General features: G+C 37.9%; 1 protein-coding gene across 4 annotated transcripts in view; it reads right to left on the bottom strand.

Annotated features, from left to right (window-relative positions):
• TBC1D19 (TBC1 domain family member 19) overlaps window positions 1-21,064 on the bottom strand; it is a 161,254-nt gene extending 140,190 nt beyond the window's left edge. For 3 of the 4 annotated variants that reach the window (XR_004298839.1, XM_032400137.1, XM_032400139.1), the window contains exon 1: window positions 20,683-21,064. Coding sequence is in view for 2 of the 4 variants with exons in the window: in XM_032400137.1 (XP_032256028.1) it covers window positions 20,683-20,781 (99 nt within the window). In the remaining 2 variants the exon portion in view is untranslated. The remainder of the gene's footprint in view (window positions 1-20,682) is intronic. The other variant, XM_032400138.1, reaches the window with a different exon arrangement.
• Window positions 21,065-23,774: the final 2,710 nt, after the last annotated feature.

The raw sequence follows: 23,774 nt of genomic DNA, 5'->3' as shown, positions 1-23,774 counted from the left end.
CCCGCATTGGGCTCCTTGCTGGGGTGGGGGGTGGGGGGGGCTGCTTTTTCCTCTCCCTTTGCCCCTGCTTGTGCTCTCTCTCTCTCTCAAATAAATAAATAAAACTTTTAAAAAATATATACATGTTCTATCTATGTCTTACAGAAAATATATTTAATTAAAATTTATTTAAATCCATTAAATTTTCATTTCCTTAAAATAAATGATAAATGAATGTCAGTTTCTTCTTTTTATGATCTCTAAATTCTCTATATATGTATATATTTCTGATAAGGATGAATGAAAAAAACAATATTTGAAATATTATTTCATAAGTTTTTTAGTAAGGGACACTAGCATTGAGATGCTCTGGGATTCTAGACTTATGACAACATCCTATCAATTATATTATTCCTTCTCTCTCCAAAGCCTATCTTCTTTCAGGTTCCTTCCTTTCACAGTTCTGTTATTTATAATAACAATCAGAGCATCAAGACTTATTAAACACTTGGGGGGGAAAGATGGTGGAGGAGTAGGGGACCCTATTTCAACTGGTCCCCAGAATTGAGCTGGATATCTACCAGACCACTCTGAGCACCCACGAAACCAGCCTGAGACGTAAGAAGATCTGGATCTCTACAAACAGAATATCTCAGGCAGTTGGTTTCGAGGTACAAAGCAGGGAGCCATGATTCCGTGGGCAGATATCGGAGGATAAACAGCAGCGGGAGGGTGCCCGGCCGTGGGGATCCTACACCACAGGTGAGCGACAGCCTTGTGTGCTGGGGACCGGGCACAGACTCGCAGACCGGTAGCAGCGGGGAAAGGACTTTAGGGCAGCCCCCGGGGCAGAAACCCACAGCAGCGGGGTCGCGCCTGCGAACTGGGGGTGGCTGGCAGTTTTAGAAGCACAAAGGGCAGAGACGAGCCCTGACCTGGAGGCAGGACTGGGGGCGCTGCGGAGGGGCGCACAACCCAGGCCGCTGCAGTTTATAGCAGCACGGACAGAAACAGAGAAGGTGTGGCCTGGAGAGCTCACTGAAGAACAGACTGCGATCTCTCTGCTCTGAGGCAGAGGGTTGGAAACGGTCTCTTCTGCTCTGACTCGTGGAAGAGACGCAGAAAGCCGCCAGGGAAAGGCGCCAGAGAACAAAAGCCCCAAAGACTGATTCCCGCTGAGCCCATCCGCCACAGGGGGGCAGGGCAACTCCGCCCAAACAGGGTTGCCTGAGTAACAGCGCGGCATTCCCCTCCCACAGAAGACAGGCTGGGAAAACAAGAGGCCAGCAACCCTAAGGTCCCAAGAAAACAGGTGCATCTTGCTTGGGTTCTGGTCAATAATTTGGACTCTATACATTCCCTCAAACACCCATCAACAGAATGACTAGGAGGAGGAGCCCCCAAAATAGAAAAGACTCAGAGATTATGACTTATGCTACAGATTTACAAATGGATGCAGATATAACCAAGATGTTGGAGATGGAATTCAGGCTAGCAATTGTGAAGACAATGGCTAGAATGGAGAAATCAATTAATGGCAACATAGAGTCTCTAAGGGCAGAAATGAAATGTGAATTGGCAGAACTTAAAAATGCTATCAATGAGATCCAATCCAATCTAGATAATCTAATAGCTAGGGTAACTGAGGCAGAAGAGCGAATAAGCGACCTGGAAGACAATATAATAAAAAGGAAAAGAGGAGGCCAGGGAAAAACAACTCAGAATCCATGAAAATAGAATCAGAGAAACAAGTGACACCATGAAGCGTTCCAATGTGAGAATAATTGGAATCCCGGAGGGAGTGGAGAGAGAGAGAGAGGACTAGAAGATGTATTTGAGCAAATCGTAGCTGAGAACTTCCCTAATCTGGGGAATGAAACAAACATTCGCTCTCAAGATCAGGGAAAACAGGCCAACACCCCGGCATGTAATAGTAAAACTTGCAAATCTTAAAACCAAGGAAACCATCCTAAGGGCAGTTAGCGGGAAGAGATTCCTTACGTACAGAGGGAGGAACATCAGAATAATGTCAGACCTATCCACAGAGACCTGGCAAGCCAGAAAGGCCTGGCAGGACATATTCAGGGTACTAAATGAGAAGAACATGCAGCCAAGAATACTTTATCCGGCAAGGCTTTCATTGAGAATGGATGGAGAGATGCAGAGCTTCCAAGACCGGCAGAAGTTGAAAGAATATGTGACCACTAAGCCGGCGCTGCAAGAAATATTAAGGGGGGTTCTATAAAAGGAGAAAGACCCCAAGAGTGATATACAACAGAAATTTACAAGGACAATCTATAAAAACAACGTCTTCACAGGCAACATGATGACAATTAATTCATATCTTTCAATAATCACTCTCAACGTGAATGGCCTAAACGCTCCCATAAAACGGCACAGGGTTGCAGACTGGATAAAAAGACAGGACCCATCCATATGCTGTCTACAAGAGACTCATTTTGAACCTAAAGATACATCCAGACTGAAAGTGAAGGGATGGAGATCCATCTTCCATGCCAGCGGACCTCAAAAGAAAGCTGGGGTAGCAATTCTTATATCAGACAAATTAGATTTTAAACTAAAGTCTGTAATTAGAGACACAGAAGGACACTATATCATTCTTAAAGGGTCTGTCCAACAAGAAGATCTAACAATTGTAAATATCTATGCCTCAACATGGGAGCAGCCATCTACATAAGCCAACTGTTAACCAAAATAAAGAGTCATATTGATAACAATACGTTAATTGTAGGAGACCTCAATACTCCACTCTCAGCAATGGACAGATCATCTAAGCAGAAAATCAACAAGGAAACAAGAGCTTTGAATGATACATTGGACCAGATGGACCTCATAGATATTTACAGAACATTCCACCCTAAAACAACAGAATACTCATTCTTCTCGAGCGCACACGGAACTTTCTCCAGAATAGACCACATATTGGGTCACAAATCAGGTCTCAACCGATACCAAAAGATTGAGATTATTCCCTGCATATTCTCAGACCACAATGCTCTAAAACTGGAACTCAATCACAAGAAAAAAATTGGCAGAAATCCAAACACTTGGAAGCTAAAGACCACTCTGCTCAAGAATGTTTGGGTCAACCAGGAAATCAAAGAAGAACTTAAACAATTCATGGAAATCAATGAGAATGAAAACACATCGGTCCAAAACCTATGGGATACTGCAAAGGCGGTCCTAAGGGGGAAATACATAGCCATCCAAGCCTCACTCAAAAAAATAGAAAAATCCTGAATTCACCAACTACCTCTACACCTTGAAGAACTAGAGAAAAAGCAACAAATGACGCCTAAGCCACGCATTAGAAAAGAAATAATTAAAATCAGAGCAGAAATCAATGAATTAGAAACCAGAAACACAGTAGATCAGATCAATGAAACTAGAAGTTGGTTCTTTGAAAGAATTAATAAGATCAATAAACCACTGGCCAGACTTATCCAAAAGAAAAGAGAAAGGACCCAAATTAATAAAATTATGAATGAAAGGGGAGAGATCACGACTAACACCAAGGAAATAGAAATAATTATTAGAAATTATTATCAACAACTATATGCCAATAAACTGAGCAATCTGGATGAAATGGAGGCCTTCCTGGGAACCTATAAGCTGCCAAGACTGAAACAGGAAGAAATTGACAACCTGAATAGGTCAATAGCCAGTAACGAGATTGAAGCAGTGATCAAAAACCTCCCAAAAAACAAGAGTCCTGGGCCTGATGGATTCCCTGGGGAATTCTACCAAACATTCAAAGAAGAAATAATACCTATTCTACTGAAGCTGTTTCAAAAAATAGAAACAGAAGGAAAACTTCCAAACTCATTCTATGAGGCCAGCATTACCTTAATCCCCAAACCAGGCAAAGACCCCATCAAAAAGGAGAATTTCAGACTGATATCCCTGATGAATATGGATTCCAAAATCCTCAACAAAATCCTAGCTAATAGGATCCAACAATACATTAAAAGGATCATCCACCACGACCAAGTGGGATTTATCCCTGGGATGCAAGGGTGGTTCAACATTCGCAAATCAATCAATGTGATAGAACACATTAATAAGAGGAGGGAGAAGAACCATATGGTTCTCTCAATTGATGCAGAAAAAGCATTTGACAAAATACAACATCCTTTCCTGATTAAAACTCTCCAGAGTATAGGGATAGAGGGAACATTCCTCAAGTTCATAAAATCCATCTATGAAAAACCCACAGCGAATATCATCCTCAATGGGGAAAAGCTGAGAGCCTTTCCCTTAAGATCAGGAACACGACAAGGATGCCCACTCTCGCCACTATTGTTCAACATAGTACTAGAAGTCCTAGCAACAGCAATCAGACAACAAAAAGAAATAAAAGGTATTCAAATTGGCAAAGAAGAAGTCAAACTCTCTCTTTTCGCAGACGACATGATACTTCATGTGGAAAACCCAAAAGACTCCACCCCCAAATTACTAGAACTCATACAGCAATTCAGTAATGTGGCAGGATACAAAATCAATGCACAGAAATCAGTTGCTTTCTTATACACTAACAACGCAACTGTAGAAAGAGAAATTAGAGAAACGATTCCATTTACAATAGCATCAAAAACCATAAGATACCTCGGAATAAACCTAACCAAAGAGGTAAAGGATCTATACTCTAGGAACTACAAAACACTCATGAAAGAAATTGAAGAAGACACAAAAAGATGGAAAAATATTCCATGCTCATGGATCGGGAGAATAAACATTGTTAAAATGTCTATGCTATCCAGAGCAATCTATACCTTCAGTGCCATCCCAATCAAAATTCCAATGACATTTTTCAAAGTGCTGGAACAAACAATCCTAAAATTTGTATGGAATCAGAAAAGACCCCGAATCACCAAGGAAATGTTGAAAAAGAAAAACAAAGCTGGGGGCATCATGTTGCCCGATTTCAAGCTATATTACAAAGCTGTGATCACCAAGACAGCATGGTACTGGCACAAAAACAGGCATATAGACCAATGGAACAGAATAGAGAACCCAGATATGGACCCTCAACTCTATGGTCAAATAATCTTTGACAAAGTAGGAAAAAACATGCAATGGAAAAAAGACAGTCTCTTCAATAAATGGTGCTGGGAAAATTGGACAGCCACATGCAGAAGAATGAAACTCGACCATTCTCTAACACCATTCACAAAGATAAACTCAAAGTGGATGAAAGACCTCAATGTGAATCCATCAAAATCCTAGAGAAGAACATAGGCAGTAACCTCTTTGACATCGCCCACAGCAACTTCTTTCAAGATACATCTCCAAAAGCTAGTGAAACAAAAGCAGAAATGAACTTTTGGGACTTCATCAAGATAAAAAGCTTCTGCACAGCAAAGGAAACAGTAAACAAAGCAAAGAGGCAACCCACAGAATGGGAGAAGATATTTGCAAATGACACTACAGATAAAGGGCTGGTATCCAAGATCTATAAAGAACTTCTCAAACTCAACACCCAAAAAACAAATAATCAAGTCAAAAAGTGGGCAGAAGATATGAAAAGACACTTCTCTGAAGAAGACATACAAATGGCTAACAGACACATGAAAAAATGTTCATCATCATTAGCCATCAGGGAAATCCAAATCAAAACCACATTGAGATACCACCTTACACCAGTTAGAATGGCAAAAATGGACAAGGAAAGAAACAACAAATGTTGGAGAGGTTGTGGAGAAAAGGGAACCCTCTTACACGGTTGGTGGGAATGCAAGTTGGTACAGCCACTTTGGAAAACAGTGTGGAGGTTCCTCAAAAATTTAAAAATAGAGCTACCCTATGACCCAGCAATTGCACTACTGGGTATTTACCCCAAAGACACAGATGTAGTGAAAAGAAGGGCCATATGCACCCCAATGTTCATAGCAGCAATGTCTGCAATAGTCAAACTGTGGAAAGAGCCGAGATGCCCTTCAATAGATGAATGGATAAAGAAGATGTGGTCCATATATACAATGGATTATTACTCAGCCATCAGAAAGGATGAATACCCAACTTTTACATCAACATGGATGGGACTGGAGGAGATTATGCTAAGTGAAATAAGTCAAGCAGAGAAAGTCAATTATCATATGGTTTCACTTATTTGTGGAACATAAGGAATAGCATGGAGGACATTAGGAGAAGGAAGGGAAAAATGGGGGGGGGCGGAATTGGAGGGAGAGATGAACCATGAGAGACTATGGACTCTGAGAAACAAACAGGGTTTTAGAGGTGAGGGGGGAGGGGGGATTGGTTAGCCCAGTGATGGGTATTAAGGAGGGCACGTACTGCATGGAGCACTGGGTGTTATATGAAAACAATGGATCGTGGATCACCACATCAAAAACCAATGATGTATTGTATGGTGACTAATATAACATAATAAAATTTTTTAAAAAATGGTTAAAATAGCAACTTGTATATTATGCATATCTTACCACAATAAAAAAGTCAATGAGTCAATGTTACTACATGATAATTTGAAAAATTAAATAAAATGATGCAAAAAAGAAAAACCAAAAATTGAACGTGCATACAAATCTCCTGAACTTGTTAAAACACAGATTCTGGCTTAGCAGGCTTGGGTGGGGGCTGGGAGTCTGCATTTCTAACACAGTCCCAGGTGGTGCTGACACAGCAGGTGAGGATGACCATGAGTTACACGGTGCAAGGAGACATTTACCAGAATGTTCCTCGCAGCATTACTGCGTTTAGAAAAACTTGCAAGCAAGCTAAATGTCCCTCAGTAGAGGAATGGCTAAGTAACGGGTCTGTTCATCCAATACAAAGCCGTACAGCAGCTACAATGGACAGGGTACGCTCGCCCGCATCAACAAGGATAAACAGGCTGGAACGTGGAAAAAAGCAAATTGAAGGACTAATGTTGTGCTCTGATACTTATACATGAATATTTAAAGGCACACAAGATAAGAACATGTGCTGTATGCAAGACCTATACACACCGCTAAATGATAAAGACCGAGCCGGCAAGACATCCGCCACTCTGAACATCAGCTGCCTCCAGACAGGGGGCAGGAGAGGCCTAGGGAGCCACCAGGATCTGGACTGCTGTTTTTCCAATCTGAAACAAAACTAGAAAACTGCTGACATGTTGGGTCTAGGAGCTAGACGTTATATCATTCTCTGTGTTTGCCAGTTTTTTTTTAATATCATGATTAAAACCCAGGAAAGAAAAAAAAAAAGACTTATTAAACACTTAATGGAATGGAAATAACATTTGAGGTTTTACACAACATCCATTTTAAATACAAATAATGAATGATACAAAATAACAATGTTGATCTTTGTGCTAAACATCAAATTTAGATTAGGTTATCATGCTTAGAGGATGAGTGAGCAAATTCGATTTTAAGATGTAGGTCGACTTCATAACAAAGTAACTCAAGAAAACTCAGAAATCAAAAAACACCACCCCTTTCCAGAAACACAAAATTCCATGTTATCACACTAAGATCTTGATAATTAAACTTTAATCTACAAAAGGATATATTAAAATACAGTTTAATTACACTATTAAAAAAGAGGTGCTAATGGGGGGGAGTCTAAAAATCATTTATATTTCTCTTTGAAATATTCTGTGTGATTTTATTTTTCTAATTAAGTTGAACCAATACTGCTCTAGCACTTTCAGAGTATACCCAAACAGACAAAATGAAGACAGTACAGAAAAAGGCTGGTGGCACGAAACTGCCCTCATGATTAAAATTGTAAAGGCATGTAACAAATAAGTAGCCAGTTGTTTAAAAGTATGTTACTAAAACTGATTGTAGCATTGCCTTTTAAGAGTTAGCTTATTTCTATTAAATGTCTGCAGTAGTGGATGTAAGCTAAGGCAAAGTTGTTAACACGTTTTCAGGTTCAAGGTTGTATTAATATTAAAAGATCTATAATTACATTCTTTTAAAGTATCAATCTATAATATTATAGATCTTTTACTTTATGTATCTTAAGAACCAGCCAAATATAAGTTGAGTTCCCATGTAATCATCTCCTTACCCTGCTTTATCTTTTTCTCTTCCCTTTCCCTATTTTTTATTATATCAAAGCAATTAACTGATGTTATATTGCAGATACATTATCCTTTACTTTAAATTCCTTGAAAACCAAAGTTTTTTTCATAACTGAATTGGTGGAATAATCAGTCTTGACTTGAACTCATTTGGCAGCAAAATCTGATCTGACCTGAATTGACATGAGACTATTTATAGTCCTTACTTATCACATTTAGTGTGAAAATTCATACATTTTGTTGCAGAAATATTAATTTGTATAATTACAAGGTGCTACAAGACCATGGTAGAGATATTAAATAACATAGAATATGCCTGAATTACCCTTCTAAATTTTGAAAAAAATCTGAATTCCAAAACATACCTGGCCCGCAGATTTTAGATAAGGGATTGTGGGCCTGTATTTATTTGTAATACTATCATTTCTCCATGATGGTAGAACTTTATTTTATTCACTATTGTATCCCCTGGGAGTAGAATTGTGCCTAACATATACTAAATGTTCAATAAATACTTGTTGAATAATCAAATAAATAATCATATTTAATTAATATAAGTGGAGTTCAAAATAGAAAGCAACAAAAATACTTCCTCAGGGTGGTAATCTCCAAATAAGGTTATATTATACACAGGTCTTTAATCTCTTACCTGCAATTTGAAATACAAAAGTTTTAAAAACAAAGTTTTGTCATTGCTGCTTATTTTCTGGAACTTTAATATTTCTTATAAATTGAGAAACAGCTATTAACTTATTAGATCTCAAGTTTGAAAAAAAGAAATATTTAAAGGAAAAAACCTTTTCAAAGAAAAGCAGAGTCCCACATAAGACTCTGAATGGTAAGGATGCTTTCCGTAATCTTTTATCACATAGTAAAGTAGTAGATACTCCATATATACCATTATAATCAACATTAAAGAAGAAGAATCTGGATTTATTCCATTTAATAAATACATATTGAGCACCTGGCTCATGCCAGTCATTTTGGTAGGTGTAAAATACAACCAAACAATGAAGACATACTCTCTTCCTGCCTTCATGAAACTTATACTTTAATGGGGAAAGCAGATAGTTAAAAAATAAATACAGGTATGATAAATATTACCCAAAAAAAAGTTCCAGGTACTACAGGCCACTAAACTGGGAGGTTATATAAGACCTACAGAGCTTAAATGGTCTTGGCTGAAAGAGTAGAGTGAAGAACAGTACCACCAAGCTTCGTAGGCATGATCAAAGATTTTGACCATTTTTCTAAGGGCCATAAGAAGCCTCATGGGTTTTAAGCAATCTTGTTTGGACCTTTAACGATATCCAGGTTTCCATTTACTAAGCACTTACAATGTGCCAGGCATATTATCTTCTCCAGTCCTCACAAAATGGGACTTACATTTCCAAGTTGACGGAAGAGCTGGTGGCTGATCAGCATCCCTGCATAGAACTAGCAAACCCGGGGGTTGGGGGGTGGGGTGGGGATCAACTATCTGACGGTAGAAGAGAACTGCTGAGAGAACAAGAACTACAGTAACAGGGAAAAATCTTGATAGATGAACTGGTGTCTATAACCATGTTTTCCCTGGTTTCATTATTCTGAGCACAGAACAAGAGGCTGAGAATCAATACAAACCCAGTACAAAGCAGGGCTACCAACAGTGCACAGAGAAATAAGGAGAGCTTTGGCAGAGACTTGGAAGTCTTAAGCACATGGCTGGTTTTGTCCTCAAGAAATTTTTTGAATATTAGGATTCTGTGGAGTGGAAAGCTAAAAATCTAAGGAGGAAACCTGCGAAAAAGTTTTTTTAGCAGTCTGACAAGAAAAAGATTAGAGTTTGGGCCCCAAGGGGGAAAGGACCTCTAGAATACATCAAAGTCTTAGCTGAAAACCTTGGAGAGCCAGGAAAGAACCAGAGAAAGATTGAGCCTAAGAGGCTAAAACTCAGCCTCAATCCAGAACATTCCCTAATTGGATTACAGTAACCAGTCACAAGACTATCTTCCCAGTGGAGTGGGAACCCTCAAGAAAGTAAGATATCTACAGGCTTTACAGTTTTTCACACACAATGTCTAGCATCAAATAAAAATTTACTAGTCATGCTGATAGTAAAAATCAGATAAACAAAAGCTAAGAGAAAATAACGCCATAGACACAGATCTACATGTGATCCAGATATGGGTGTTAACAAGGACTTTAAAATAATTATGAGTTATATGTTTTTTGAAAAAAGGAGGAAAAAGTGATCTGTTCTACTGTTCTTATTTCATTGTTTTCTGCTCTAATCTTTATTAATTCTCTTCTCCTGCTGGCTTTAGGCTTTATTTGCTGTTCTTTCTCCAGCTCCTTTAGGTGTAAGGTTAGGTTGTGTATTTGAGAACTTTCTTGTATCTTGAGAAAGGCTTGAATTGCTATATACTTCCCTCTTAGGACCACCTTTATGCATCCCAAAGGTTTGGAACAGTTGTGTTTTCATTTTCACTTGTTTCCATGAATTTTTTAAATTCTTTAATTTCCTGGTTGACCCATTCATTCTTTAGTGGGATGCTCTTTAGCCTCCATGTATTTAGTTCTTTCCAAATTTCCTCTTGTGATTGAGTTCCAGTTTCAAAGCATTGTGGTCTGAAAATATGCAGGGAATAATCCCAATATTTTGGTACCAGTTGGGACCTGATTTGTGACCCAGTATGTGTTCTATTCTGGAGCATGTTCCATGTGCACTCAAGAAGAATGTGTATTCTGTTGCTTTAGGGTGGAATGCTCTGAATATATCTATGAAGTCCATCTGATCCAGTATGTCATTCAAAGCCCTTGTTTCCTTGTTGATCTTCTGCTTAAATGATCCATCTATTGCAGTGAGTGGGGTGTTAAAGTGGGGTGTTAAAGTCCCCTACTATTATTGTGTCAATGTGTTTCTTTAATTTTGTTGTTAATTGGTTTATATAATTGGCTGTTCCCATGTTAGGGGAATAAATATTTACAATTGTTAGATCTTCTTGTTGCATAAACCCCTTAATTATGATATAGTGTCCTTCCTCATCTTTTATTACAGTCTTTGGTTTAAAATCTAATTTGTCTGATATAAAGATTGCTACCCCAGCTTTCTTTTGATGTCCATTAGCATGATAAATGGTTTTCAACCCCCCCCCCCACTTTCAATCTGGAGGTGTCTTTGGGTCTAAAATGAGTCTCTTGCAGACAGCATATTGATGGGTCTTGCCTTTTTATCCAATCTGATACCCTGTGTCTTTTTTACATTCAGAGTAACTATTGAAAATAGGAATTTAGTGCCACTGTATTACCTATAAAGTCATTATTGTTTCTGTATATTGTCTTTGTTCCTTTCTGGTCTATGTTACTTTTGGGCTCTCCACTTAAAGGATCCCCTTTAATATTTCTTGCAGGGCTGGTTTAGTGATCACAAATTCTTTTAGTTTCTGTTTGTCCCGGAAGATTTTTTATCTCTCCTTCTATTTTGAATGACAGCCCTGCTGGATAAGGTATTCTTGGCTGCATGTTTTTCTCATTTAGCACCCTGAATATACCATGCCAGTCCTTTCTGGCCTGCCAGGTCTCTGTGGATAGGTCTGCTGCTAGTCTAATGTTTCTACCCTTGTAGGTTATGGACCTCCTGTGCTTTCAGGATTTTCTCTCTCTGAGATTTGCAAGTTTCACTATTATATGTTGAGGTGTTGACCTATTTTTATTGATTTTGAAGGGGGTTCTCTGTGGCTCCTGGATTTGAATGCCTGTCTCCTCCCCCAGATTAGGGAAGTTCTCTGCTATAATTTGCTCCAATATACCTTCTGCCCCTCCTTCTCCCTCTTTCCTCTTCTTCTGGAATCCCAATTATTCTAATATTGTTTTGCTTTATGGTATTACTTATCTCTCAAATTCTCCCCTCATGATACAGTAGTTGTTTAGCTCTCTTTTTCTCAGCTTCTTTATTCTCCATCATTTGGTCTTCTATATCACTAATTCTCCTATCCTAGGAATTACAGCCTCCATTTTTATCGCATCTCATTAATAGCCTTTTTTATTTTGACTTGATCCGATTTTAGTTCTTTTATTTCTCCAGAAAGGGATTCTCTAGTGCCTTCTATGCTTTTTTCAAGCCCAGCTAGTATCTTTATAATTATTATTCTGAACTCTAGTTCCAACATCTTACTTATATCCATAGTGATCAGATTCCTGGCAGTCAGTACTGCCTCTTGTTCTTTTTTGAGGTGAGTTTTTCCATCTTGTCATTCTTGCAGAAAGTAGTTGCTTTTCTACTTGTAGAGTTGCAGCTATTCTTTTCTTAGATCTCCAGTTGAGTTCACAGGTGTTCAGAATGATTTGATAGCTATCTAGCTGAATTCCTGGGACCAGACGAAACTAAGGTCTCCTACTCATTCGCCATCTTGGACTATCTCTCTCTTGAGGGATTTAAATTACACATAAACGGCATGGCAAAAATAACAAAAGGAAAGAGGCATAAATGAGTAAAGTGTCCTAAGTTCTAGCATTACATAATAGGGAAACAGTAAAGTGATCATTTATGAGACTATAATTAATCAAGAATAAATTCTGTAACCTCTAGGGTAGCTATTTAAAGAACAGTGAAACAATGTATAACTATCACATTAATGGAGAGAAAAATAAATAATAAAATATTTGAATAATAACTGAATAATCAAAACAAAAGAGGGAAAGCAGAATATGAAGCAAATGGATCAAATAAAAAAACAAATATTAAGGGGCGCCTGGGTGGCTCAGTCATTAAGCGTCTGCCTTCGGCTCAGGTCATGATCCCAGGGTCCTGGGATCGAGCCCCACATTGGGCTCCCTGCTCAGTGGGAAGCCTGCTTCTCCCTCTCCCACTCCCCCTGCTTGTGTTCCCTCTCTCGCTGTCCCTCTCTCTGTCAAATAAATAAAAAAAATAAATAAAATCTTTAAAAAAAAAAAAAACAAATATTAAGACCAATAATACAAAACTAATTCAGTAACATACAAATACAAAACTAATGTCAGTAAATTCATTGAATACAAATAGACTAAATAATACAATTAAAAGACTACAGTTGTTAGACTGCATTTAAAAAACAACTATATGATGCTGAAGCTTTCAAGAGACATATCTTACATACAGTCACAGTAGGGTGAAAATAAAAGTATAGAAAAGTCATAACATGCAACCACTAACTAAAGAAAGCTGGTGTAATTATACTAACATCAGACAAAACAGACTCTAAGGCAGGAAACTTACTAGAAATAAAGGACATTTCATAATGATTAAGGGGTTAAGCTATCAGGAAGATAACACAATATAAATCTTACACAACCAATAAAACAGCCTTAAAATATAGAAAGCAAAAATTGAGAGTATTGAAGAAATAGAACAATATATAATCATGGTGGGAGATTTTAACATATTTCTTTCAATAGCTGATAAAACAAGCAGAAAAAAACTCAATAAGATTATAGGAAAGTTAAGCAGCATAATTAACAAGTGGACCTCAGTGGCATATAGAGATAAACCTAACCCAACAGTGACAGTAAACACATTCTTTACAAGTGCATGTGGAACATTCAGCAAAATTGATTATACACTGGGTTATAAAGCAAGCCCCTTAAATTTTAAAAATATTTTATCAGTCAGAGGATGTTCTCTGACAATACTAAAATTAAGCTGGAAATTGATAACAAAAATAGAGTATCTCAACTGTTTAGAAATTAAGCAATATACTTCAGAATAACACTTGCATCAAATTAAAAATCACAAAAATATTAGGAAATATTTTGAATGAAAGGATAATGAAAATATGACTCATTAAAACTATGGGATACAGTTAAAACAGTGCTTAGGGGGATAACTTTAAATGCATATTTTAGAAATGAAGAAAGGTTTCAAATCTTTGATGTAAACTTCCATTTGAAGAAAATAAAAACAAAACAAAACAAAAAACAGCAAATCAATCCTAAAGAAAGTAGGAGGCAATTAATAATAAAGAAATGATCCAAAATTAAGGCAAAATCATCAAAGCCCAAACTGCTTTTTTTTGATGAGATTAACAAAATTGAGAGACCCTTAGCAAAACTGTTCAAACACACACACCACACATGCACACATACGAATTACCATTATCAGAAATTGCAATAGAATTTTCAGACATTAAAAAAAATATATGTTTAATATAAACAACTTTAGGCCACTGATTTATTATCATTTAAATGAAATAAATCCCTTGAAAAACAAAACTTACTAAAACTCACAATAAAAGAAACAGAAAATCTTAATACTCCTATATCTATTAAAATTTAATGTTATTAAAAATCTTGGGCGCCTGGGTGGCTCAGTTGGTTGAGCGACTGCCTTCGGCTCAGGTCATGATCCTGGAGTCCCAGGATCGAGTCCCGCATCGGGGTCCCTGCTCGGCGGGGAGTCTGCTTCTCCCTCTGACCCTCCCCCCTCTCATGCTCTCTCTCTCTCATTCTCTCTCTCAAATAAATAAATAAAATCTTTAAAAAAAAAAAAAAATCTTGCCAACACAATATTAAAGAACAAGAACAAAGTTGGAGGACTGACACCACCCAACTTTTATTATAAAGCTACTGAAATCAAGACAGTGTGGTAATGGTGAAAGAATAGACAAACACATCAATGGAATAGAATAGAGACCCAGAAATACCAACACAAATATGGTCATTTAATCTTTGACAAAGGAGCAAAGACAATTCCATGGAGCAAAGATAGTCTTCTCAACAAGTCAACAAGTTGTATTCGAACAACTTGACGTTCATATGCAAAAAAAAAAAAAAAACCTATATGCACACCTCGTACCCTTCACAAAAATTAACTCAAAATGGATCACAGACCCAAATCAAAGCCCAGAACTATAAGACTTCTAAAAAAAAAGATAACATAATAGAAAACCTAAGTGACTTTGGGTTTAGCAATTAATTTTTAGACACAACACCAAAAGTACAATCCATAAAAGAAAAACAATGACAAGATGGACTACATTAAAATTTTAAAACTTCTTTGAAAAGATACTGTTAAGAGAATGAAAAGACTAGCCATAGATTAGGAGAAAATATTTGTACAAGACATAGCTGATTTAAAAAAACAAAAACAAAAAACCTTGTACCCAAAATATACAACAAACTCTTAAAAGTCAACAATAAGAACATACAATCTAAAATGGGCAAAAGATCTGAACAGACACCCACCAAAGAAGATATACAGATGGCAAATAAACATCTGAAATGATGCTCAGTGTCATAAGTCATTAAAGAATTGGAAATTAAAACAACAGTGAGAATATCACAATACACCTATTAGAATGGCTAAAATCTAAAGCACTGATAACACCAAATGTTGGTGGGGATGTGGAGCAACAGAAACTCGTTCATTGGTAATGGAAATGGAATATGGTACAGCCACATTGGAAGACAGGTCATCAACTTCTGACAAAGTTAATCATAGTCTTACCATACAATCCAGCAGTCATCCTCCTTGGCATTTTATGTCAACACAAAAATCTACACGGGAATGTGTTAGCAGTTTTATTCATAACTGCCAAAACCTGGATACAACCAAGATGTCCTTCAATAGGTGAATGTATAAATAAACTGTGATACATCCACATAATAGAATATCATTCCAAAAAAAAAGCTATCAATAGAGTAACAAAGAGGCATAGAGGAACATAATGCATATTACTAAGTAAAAGCAGCCAGTTTGAAAATGCTACATACTGCATGAATCCAACTATATGACATTCTTCAAGGTGAAACTATAGAGACAGAAAAGTCAGTGGTTGCCAGAGGCATGCAAGGTATAAAGGGAGGGATGAGTAGGTAGGGTACAGAGGATTTTTAGAGCAGTGAAACTATTCTGTAAGATACTGAAATAGCAAATATATGACATTACACATTTGTCAAAACCATTAGAACTGTACAACACAAAAAGTGAATCCTGATGTAAACTATGGATTTTATTTAATAATTATGTATCAATATTGGTTCACCAATTGTAAAAAAGTACCACACTAATGCAAGATGTTAATAATAGGGAAAACTGTGTACAAGGGAAAGGGGAATATCTTGGAACTCTGTACCTTCTGCTCAATTTTGCTGTAAACCAAAAGCTATTCTTAAAAAATAAAGTCCGGTAAAAAACAAAACAAACCTTCCCAAAAGAAAATCTAAGACACAGACTTTATTGGAGAATTCTTCCAAATATCTAAGAAAGAAATAACACAATCTCATAACACTCTTTCAGCAAACAGAAAATAAAAAAGGAGGGACCACTTCTCTACTCATTTTATCAGGCCAGCATAACCTTGATATAAAGTTTGTCGAAGACATTACAAGAAAGGAAAATTACAGACCAATTTTTCTCATGGACATAGATGCAATCCTTTAACACTTAATATTGGAGTTTTACTAATACATAGGATGTAGAAAGCCAGTACAAGAATGTCTCTCCCACCCTAATAATGAGAAAAAATGGTATAATCTACCAAATCATAATTTGTTCTTGAACCCATCAGAAAATTGAAGTTGTAGGACAATCAAGTGAATTAAGTTTCAAAGAATAACAAGTCTCTCCAAGGACAGAAGGGACTCCAAACTATTTCACCTTTGGCAGAGCACAGGAGGAAAGGGAGGCTACCATACAAGCAAAAAAGAAGACATCAGTTAACTTTTTAACTGTAGTAGACTGTATGTGAGCTAGCATTTCAGTTTAGAGTAACTAAAAGCTCAAAACACATGGGGAATTTACACTCTCATGCTCTTTTCCATGAGTCTTAACCAGGTGCCCATCCAAAAGAATGGCAGCAAAGCCAGGAACTGCAGAGAGCCCCCTTTTGTGGTACAGGTGCACAAGAAGGGGTAAACTGCCACTCCATGACAGGCATAAAACTGTGCTACCTTGCCTAACTTTCCACTCATGTGAGGAAAAGGCCTTAAACCTCTGAGGGAGGGCTCAGAAAACTTCCTACTCTGAAGACAAGGCAATAATTAATTGTTTCTGGGGGTGAGACAGATGCAAAAATGACCTTGCTCAAGGGAAGGTAAAAAAAACAAAACGCTCTTGGGCCCAGGATCCTACACCAGTACAAAGCCGAGGTGAGCCAGCACTGGTGAGGATCAGGAATCTCTCTTTCACCCGTTATCAGCCACAAATACAAGGCGGATTTTGGTTGCCAAGGGGAGAAGAGGAAGAAACACTGAGAAAGACCCACTCCCAAGGCACATGGACTAAGACAGGACCAGGAGCATAGAGAATGCCTGTACCTACTATGAGCTTAGGACTGAGTAACAAACAACATTCTACTGCTGACGAAAAGACAAGAACACGGAGAGAGATTTCTCTCTGTGGCACAGGAAAGCAGAGGCAGATGAAAGCACAGGATGTAGAACACACTGAGAAAAACCTTCCAGTACTCCAGGGCCCTTTCTAAGCACAAAGTTACAGCAGCCCACCCACCAAATTTGAAGCCTATGGTACACTGAGGCTAATGACAGTAATAACAAAACTCAAGCCAAGCTTGATCCCCAACGATACTGACTGAAGCTTCCATACTCAGTAGGCCTCCACACTCACTTGAACAAAATTGCCAGTCTACTTGACCTAATCTACATTTATAGAATACCAAGAGCGGAATGCTCATTCTTTTCAAATGCACATGGAACATTCAACAAGATGAATAACCTGAATAGCCCTGCATACATATTTTACTCAAATTTTTTATAAAAAAGGTTCCCACCAAGAAAACTCCAGGCCCCAGTGACCTTACTAGGAATTCTACCAAATATTTAAGAAGGAAATAATATTAATTCTATACAAATTCTTCCACAAAATAGGAAAGAGGGAACACTTCCCAACTCAATTTATGAAATCAGCATTACCTGATAACAAAATTAGACAAAGATGTTAAAATAAAGCTACAAACCAACATTTTTCATGAAAATATTCACAAAATCCTTAACAAAATATTAGCAGATCAAATCAAGAAATATATATATAAAGGATAATGCATCAAAACCAAGTGGAATTTATCTCAGGAATGCAAAATTGGTTCAACATTCAAAACCAATCAGTTATTATTCACCATATCAACATATTAAAAAAAGAAAAACCACATGAGCATCTCTACATATACAAGAGAAGTATCTAACAAAATTCACCATCCATTCATAATAAAACTCTCAAAAAACAAGGAATAAAAGAGAGCTTCCTCAACCTAGTAGAACACATCTATACACCATTGCAGTGGAGGCACTAGGCCATGCAACAGGGCAAAGGAAAGGAAAGGAAGGGAAGGGAGGGGAGGGGAAGGGAAGGGAAGGGAAGGGAGGGGAGGGGAGGAGAGGGGAGGGAGAGAAGAAAGAAAGAGAGAGAGAGAGAGGGAGGGAGAAAGAAAGAAAGAAGAAAAGAAAGAAAGAAAAGGCATACAGATTGGAGGGAAGAAGTAAAACTGTCTTTATTCACATATGATACATGTTCTTGGAAAATCCTATGCAATCTACAAAAAGTGGTACTATAACTAATAAGTTTAGTGAGGTCACAGGATACAAGGTAAATATACAAATATCAATCATATTTCTGCATACAAACAACAAACAATTGGAAAATGAAATGAAAAAATCAGCATTTATAATAGCATGAAAAAAATAAATAGGGGAAAATCTAAACAAACTATGTGCAAGATTTGTATACTGAACTATAAAACACTGACAAGAAAAAATAAAGAAAATAGAAATAAAGAGATAAAATATGTTCATAGGCAGAAAATTCAATATTGTTTACATGTCAATTCTCCCAAAATTGATCTACATATTCAACATAATCCCAATCTAAATCCCAGCAAACTTTTTGAAGTAATTTACAAAATGAACTCTAAACTTTATATGGAAAAGCAAAGGGTCTAGAATACTCAAAACAATCTTGAAAAAGAGGAACAAAGTTGGAACACTAATTACCTGATTTCAAGACTTACTATAAAGTTACAAAAATCAAAACAAATAGATCAGTCAAACAGAACAAAGAGCCAGAAATAGTTGTGTGTGTGTGTCCTAAATCAATTTCCAACAAAGGTGCCAACGAAATTAGTGGAGAAAGGATAGGTGTGTCAACAAATCGGTACTGGAAATAGGTGTGGTATTGGACACCAATCTATCTATACCAAAAAATTAACTTAAAATGGATCACAGACCTAAATGTAAAAGCTAAAACTATAAAACTTCTAGAACCAAACATAGGAAAAACTTTTTGAGACTTTGGGTTAGGCAAAGATTCGTAGGTAGGGCACAAAAAACACAAATCATAAAAGAAGAAACTGATTAAAAAATTGTCATCAAAATAAAAAATTTTGCTCTTTGAAAGATCTAGTTAAGGAAATGGAAAGATAGGCCACAGATTGGCAGAAAATATCTGCAAGATGCCTATCTGATAAAAGACTTGTGTCATATATAAAGTATCCTTACAATCCAACAATAAGAGAACACACACAATTTTTTTAATGGGCAAAAGATTTGCACAAACTACTTGACCAAAGAAGGTATTAACCTATGGTAAGGTGTTCAGTATCATTAGTCATACAGGAAATGTAATCAAAGCCATGATGGGATATCATGCTTCTACCAGAGGAATGTAATTAATAAATAAAAATTAATCAATAAAAACTGATATCAAGTACTAACAAGGATGCAGAGCAACTGAAATTCTCGTAATTGCTGGCAGAAATGCAAAATAATACAGCCACTTTGGAAAAGTTTGGCAGATTCTCATAGAATTAAACATACACTTACCATACAACTCAGCAATTCCACTCCTAAATATTTATCCAAGAGAAAAAAACCCAAATATTCAAGCAAAAACCTTTACCAAAATGTATATATCAGCTTTATTCATAATCTCTATAATTGGAAACAACCCATAACTATAACGGAAAATGCCCAGCAACCAATGAGTGGATAAACAAATCACAATACAGCCAAACATGAAATACTACTGAGCAGTAAAAAGGAACAGAAGTAGTGAAATACCAACAATATGAATAAATGTCAAAATTTATTCTAATTTATTCACATTATGCTAAGTGACAGAAACCAGCACGAAAATTTACATACTGTATGATCCCATTTATACGACATTCACACAAAAAGGCAAAGATCTCCTGATCAATCTCTGCATCCAAAGAATTTAGCACATTAGAAAATACTCAGTAAATGCTGGATGGAGAGAAAGAGGAAGAAATCACTGCAGGGAGGATAGAGAGCAAGAAGGTGATAGACTAATGGAAAGCAAAAAGGCATCTGGGGGTCCAAACCCACCCACAGGCCGAAAAATGTGAGGGAAGGCGTGGCCCAACCCATCTCTACTGATTCCAGCAGCTTAAAAAAGGACTATGGTATAAATGAATAGCTTCAGCATTCTCCGGCCTAAAGAAAGGCGGGGTGCGCCCCACCCTGCTTTAAAAATCTACTACCCCACGCGCGAGGCTGAGCAAGTGGAGCTTCCACCTGCAAGGGAAGCTTTTCCGTGCCCAGGAGCGGAGCCGAGGAGACCCGGGCGAGCTCCCGCTTAGGTCAGCGGGTTGCAGACGGAGAGCAGGCATCACCGCGGCCCCGCCCGTCTCCATCCCTTCCCGCTCGGCCTCACTCACCCAGGCCTGCCGTTCCAACTGAGCGTACAAATTGGAGCCCTTGAGCTTTTGGACTATCTGGGCAATAATGAGAGACAGATCCGACTCCTCCTGCAACATTTCCCCTGCCCTAGCCCGCCAAGCCGCGGGGACAGGCTGGCGCAGAGAGAACGGGCTACGGGGTCCCACTCGGGGCCAGTGACACTTCTCCGGGACCTTCTCACGCTGGGACTCCCCTAGCGGGCGTTACCAGGCAACTGCCGGGCCGTGAGTCCGTTCCTCTCTGGTCCCCCCGGCCGCTGAAGGTCCCAGCGCCTGCGTTCCGCTGGCAAAAAAAGGATCTGGTTGCGGGAAGCTTTTCGTTCCATTGTTCTTGCTTGGTGTATGCCTAAGAGGAAACGAGAGGAGCGCTTTCCTCCGGAGATACGGTACCTCTGATGCACCAGGGGAATTCAGAGTCGTGTATTTTTGTGTTTTATTATAATGGATCATTCCTTTTCCACCTTTCAATCTCTGCAGAAACTGTGTGTACAACAGGGCTGTACACACAGTTACATGGAAAATTACGGCCAAGAATTACCAGGCTCTGACACTAGCTGTGTAAACTTGGGTGAGGTGCTTACATTTCAGAACTCAGTTTCTATCTCTGTAAAATAACACCAGTTCAGATGTTGTGATGATTAGCTGAGGTAACAATTGTGAAGGTGGCTAGCGCTGTATTTAACAATTGGTTTTATTTGCACTTCTCCTGTTTCTATTCTGTGGGGTCTTATGCCAGGAATAAATAGACAACATCTTCTCATCAAACAGCTACAACTTAACCAAGAAGGATTTATTTATTTATAGGCTTTCTGTGAAGCATTGGCAATTCAAGGATGACGAAGACATTGTCCCAGTCCAAGGGATGTACCATCTAGATGCCTCTGCTTCTATGTATTCATCCATTCAATCATTTATTCAAAATTCATTCAGCTTTCAAAAAGAAAAGTCATTCAGCTTTCAACTTATTGCGCATTTACATGCAAGAAACAGTGTGGGCACAAAGGTAAATAAGGCATGGTTCTTGCCTTCAAAGAAACATATCAAAGGTTTTTAGTAGAACTAGAAGAAACAGATTTAGCTAATTGAATGGCATTCCCAAAGGCAGCTAGAAAAATACCTGTGGAATAATATAAACGTTAGAATAACCTCACCAAAATAATCAAGAATTAATTTCAAGTGTGTGTGTGTGTATTTTTAAGCGAAGCAAAGGTAAGATTCCAAGAAAACAGATCAAGATGACTGCAAAAACTACTCTAGCCTAACTACATTAAACTTTAATCAGAGGATCTGATTCAAAAGGACTCTTGTAGGATCTGCTAATCTGATTTCTGGCAAGTTCCAAGGAGATTGTATTGCTGGTGGTTCAGGAACTACACTCTGAACACCAAAGGACTAAAGCAGGTACATGATAGAAATTCTGAAGGACGGGGCCTTTGGCACCCATGCACAACACCTTGGCATTCATAACACCACTGCTCAGAATATTGTGATGGCAAATACAGATTCCAAATAACCCACTTGGTCATGTTTGTTTATTAAAAACAACTTTGGAAAGAGGCAGGCAGGGAGGAAAAAGTACTTAAAGGCAATTAATGACAGACTCCACAAAACACGTAGTTTCTCTACAAAACATTCCCCCTACAATTCAGAATTTCTCCAGCTTGTAGAGGAATAAATCTCAACTCTTTACAGCCTCTCCATCCCAACACCCCACCCATCCATGAATCTCCAGCACAAACGTCACTTCGAACAAAAATAAAGGAAAACTATGGAGAGAGTTCTTTTGAGATTAGAAGGGGGAAGGTGGTTAATAACTAAAAAGATAAGAACACTTAGGTTGAGAACGGTCATAAAGCATAGGGAGGAAAGAAGGTGAAACTGTGGAGTGGCAGAAAGTCATGGTACCTGGAATCAGAAAACAACCTAACTCCTTTTCTGCTGTGTATCCTTTGGTCCCTTCCCCTGTCAGAGTTTCAGCTTTCTCATCTGTAACAAGAGGATAAAATACTGACCTGAGGGGACACTCTGGGGAAAGATGTACCTTGTGTTAAAATATTTTTTAAAAAACATGAATAAATGAAATATTAAAATTGAGATAAGTAAATAAAAATAATGTCCAAGCTATTGACAAGGGAATGGAAAGTAAATAAATGTAGCAACATGTGTGAAAGTGCCCAGCACAATTTTTTGCACAGAGGTTTTAAAAAGTTTTTTCTAAGGAGAAAATAATTTGCAGTCTTACAGCAACAATTAAGAAGTTTGGATTTGATTCTGAAGACATGCCCAAGCAAAAAAAAAAAAAAAAAAACTTAATCCTAGTGTTAAAGATTTGTTTCTTACACACATAGAAGCAGGTGTGTTAGGTTATAATTCAATTCTAGAATGCCCTCTGTTCTCTTTCTAATTCAATTTAGCAAAACTTCTCAGAACACTTGCTCTGTGCTAAGACAGGCAAGGAATACAAAGATGAGTTAAGAAATGTCCTTTCTTCTAAGAAATTCTCAGTCACAAAGGGATGGTGAGGTCAGTACACAAAGAGCTATAATGGTAGATGGGCCTCTTTAGACTCCCACCTGTGTATCTGGAAATTATTACTCTAAAGTCATTGTCTAATAAAAAGCAAAAGGTGCAGATTTCCATCTCCATTTCACAAGTAGAATTTTGCCTTGGAAATCCTTATTCTACTCAGAGTGGGAGGGAATTGGGAAAACACTCTAAGAGATGAATAGCAAAAGGAATCCAATCTCATCTGAGTAGCTAAAACTATATAAACAGAAACAAAAGTAAAATGAATGCAGAGAGAATTCTCCTCAAAATCCCCTCAAATTCGAAGCAAAGGCACTTCTGGGCCAACATGTGTAAGGTTCTGGGCTCAATCCTGCCTTTCTCGGATCTGCTCTGCTTTGATTTATTGTATATATAATATTGTGTCAGATTTCACTGTGGGTGAGTGGGTGGGGGAAGCCACTGACCAGTGGCCTCACATGAGCAAAGATGAGAACCACATCCAAAACACCCTGTGAGCTCCACACAAAACTGAGGCTTACATAAACTCCAGGATCTGCAATGCA

The sequence above is a fragment of the Phoca vitulina genome, unplaced genomic scaffold (genome assembly GCF_004348235.1).
Source record: "Phoca vitulina isolate PV1807 unplaced genomic scaffold, GSC_HSeal_1.0 scaffold3, whole genome shotgun sequence".
Classification (NCBI taxonomy): domain Eukaryota; kingdom Metazoa; phylum Chordata; class Mammalia; order Carnivora; family Phocidae; genus Phoca; species Phoca vitulina.
This window is presented reverse-complemented; position numbering and strand designations above follow the sequence as displayed.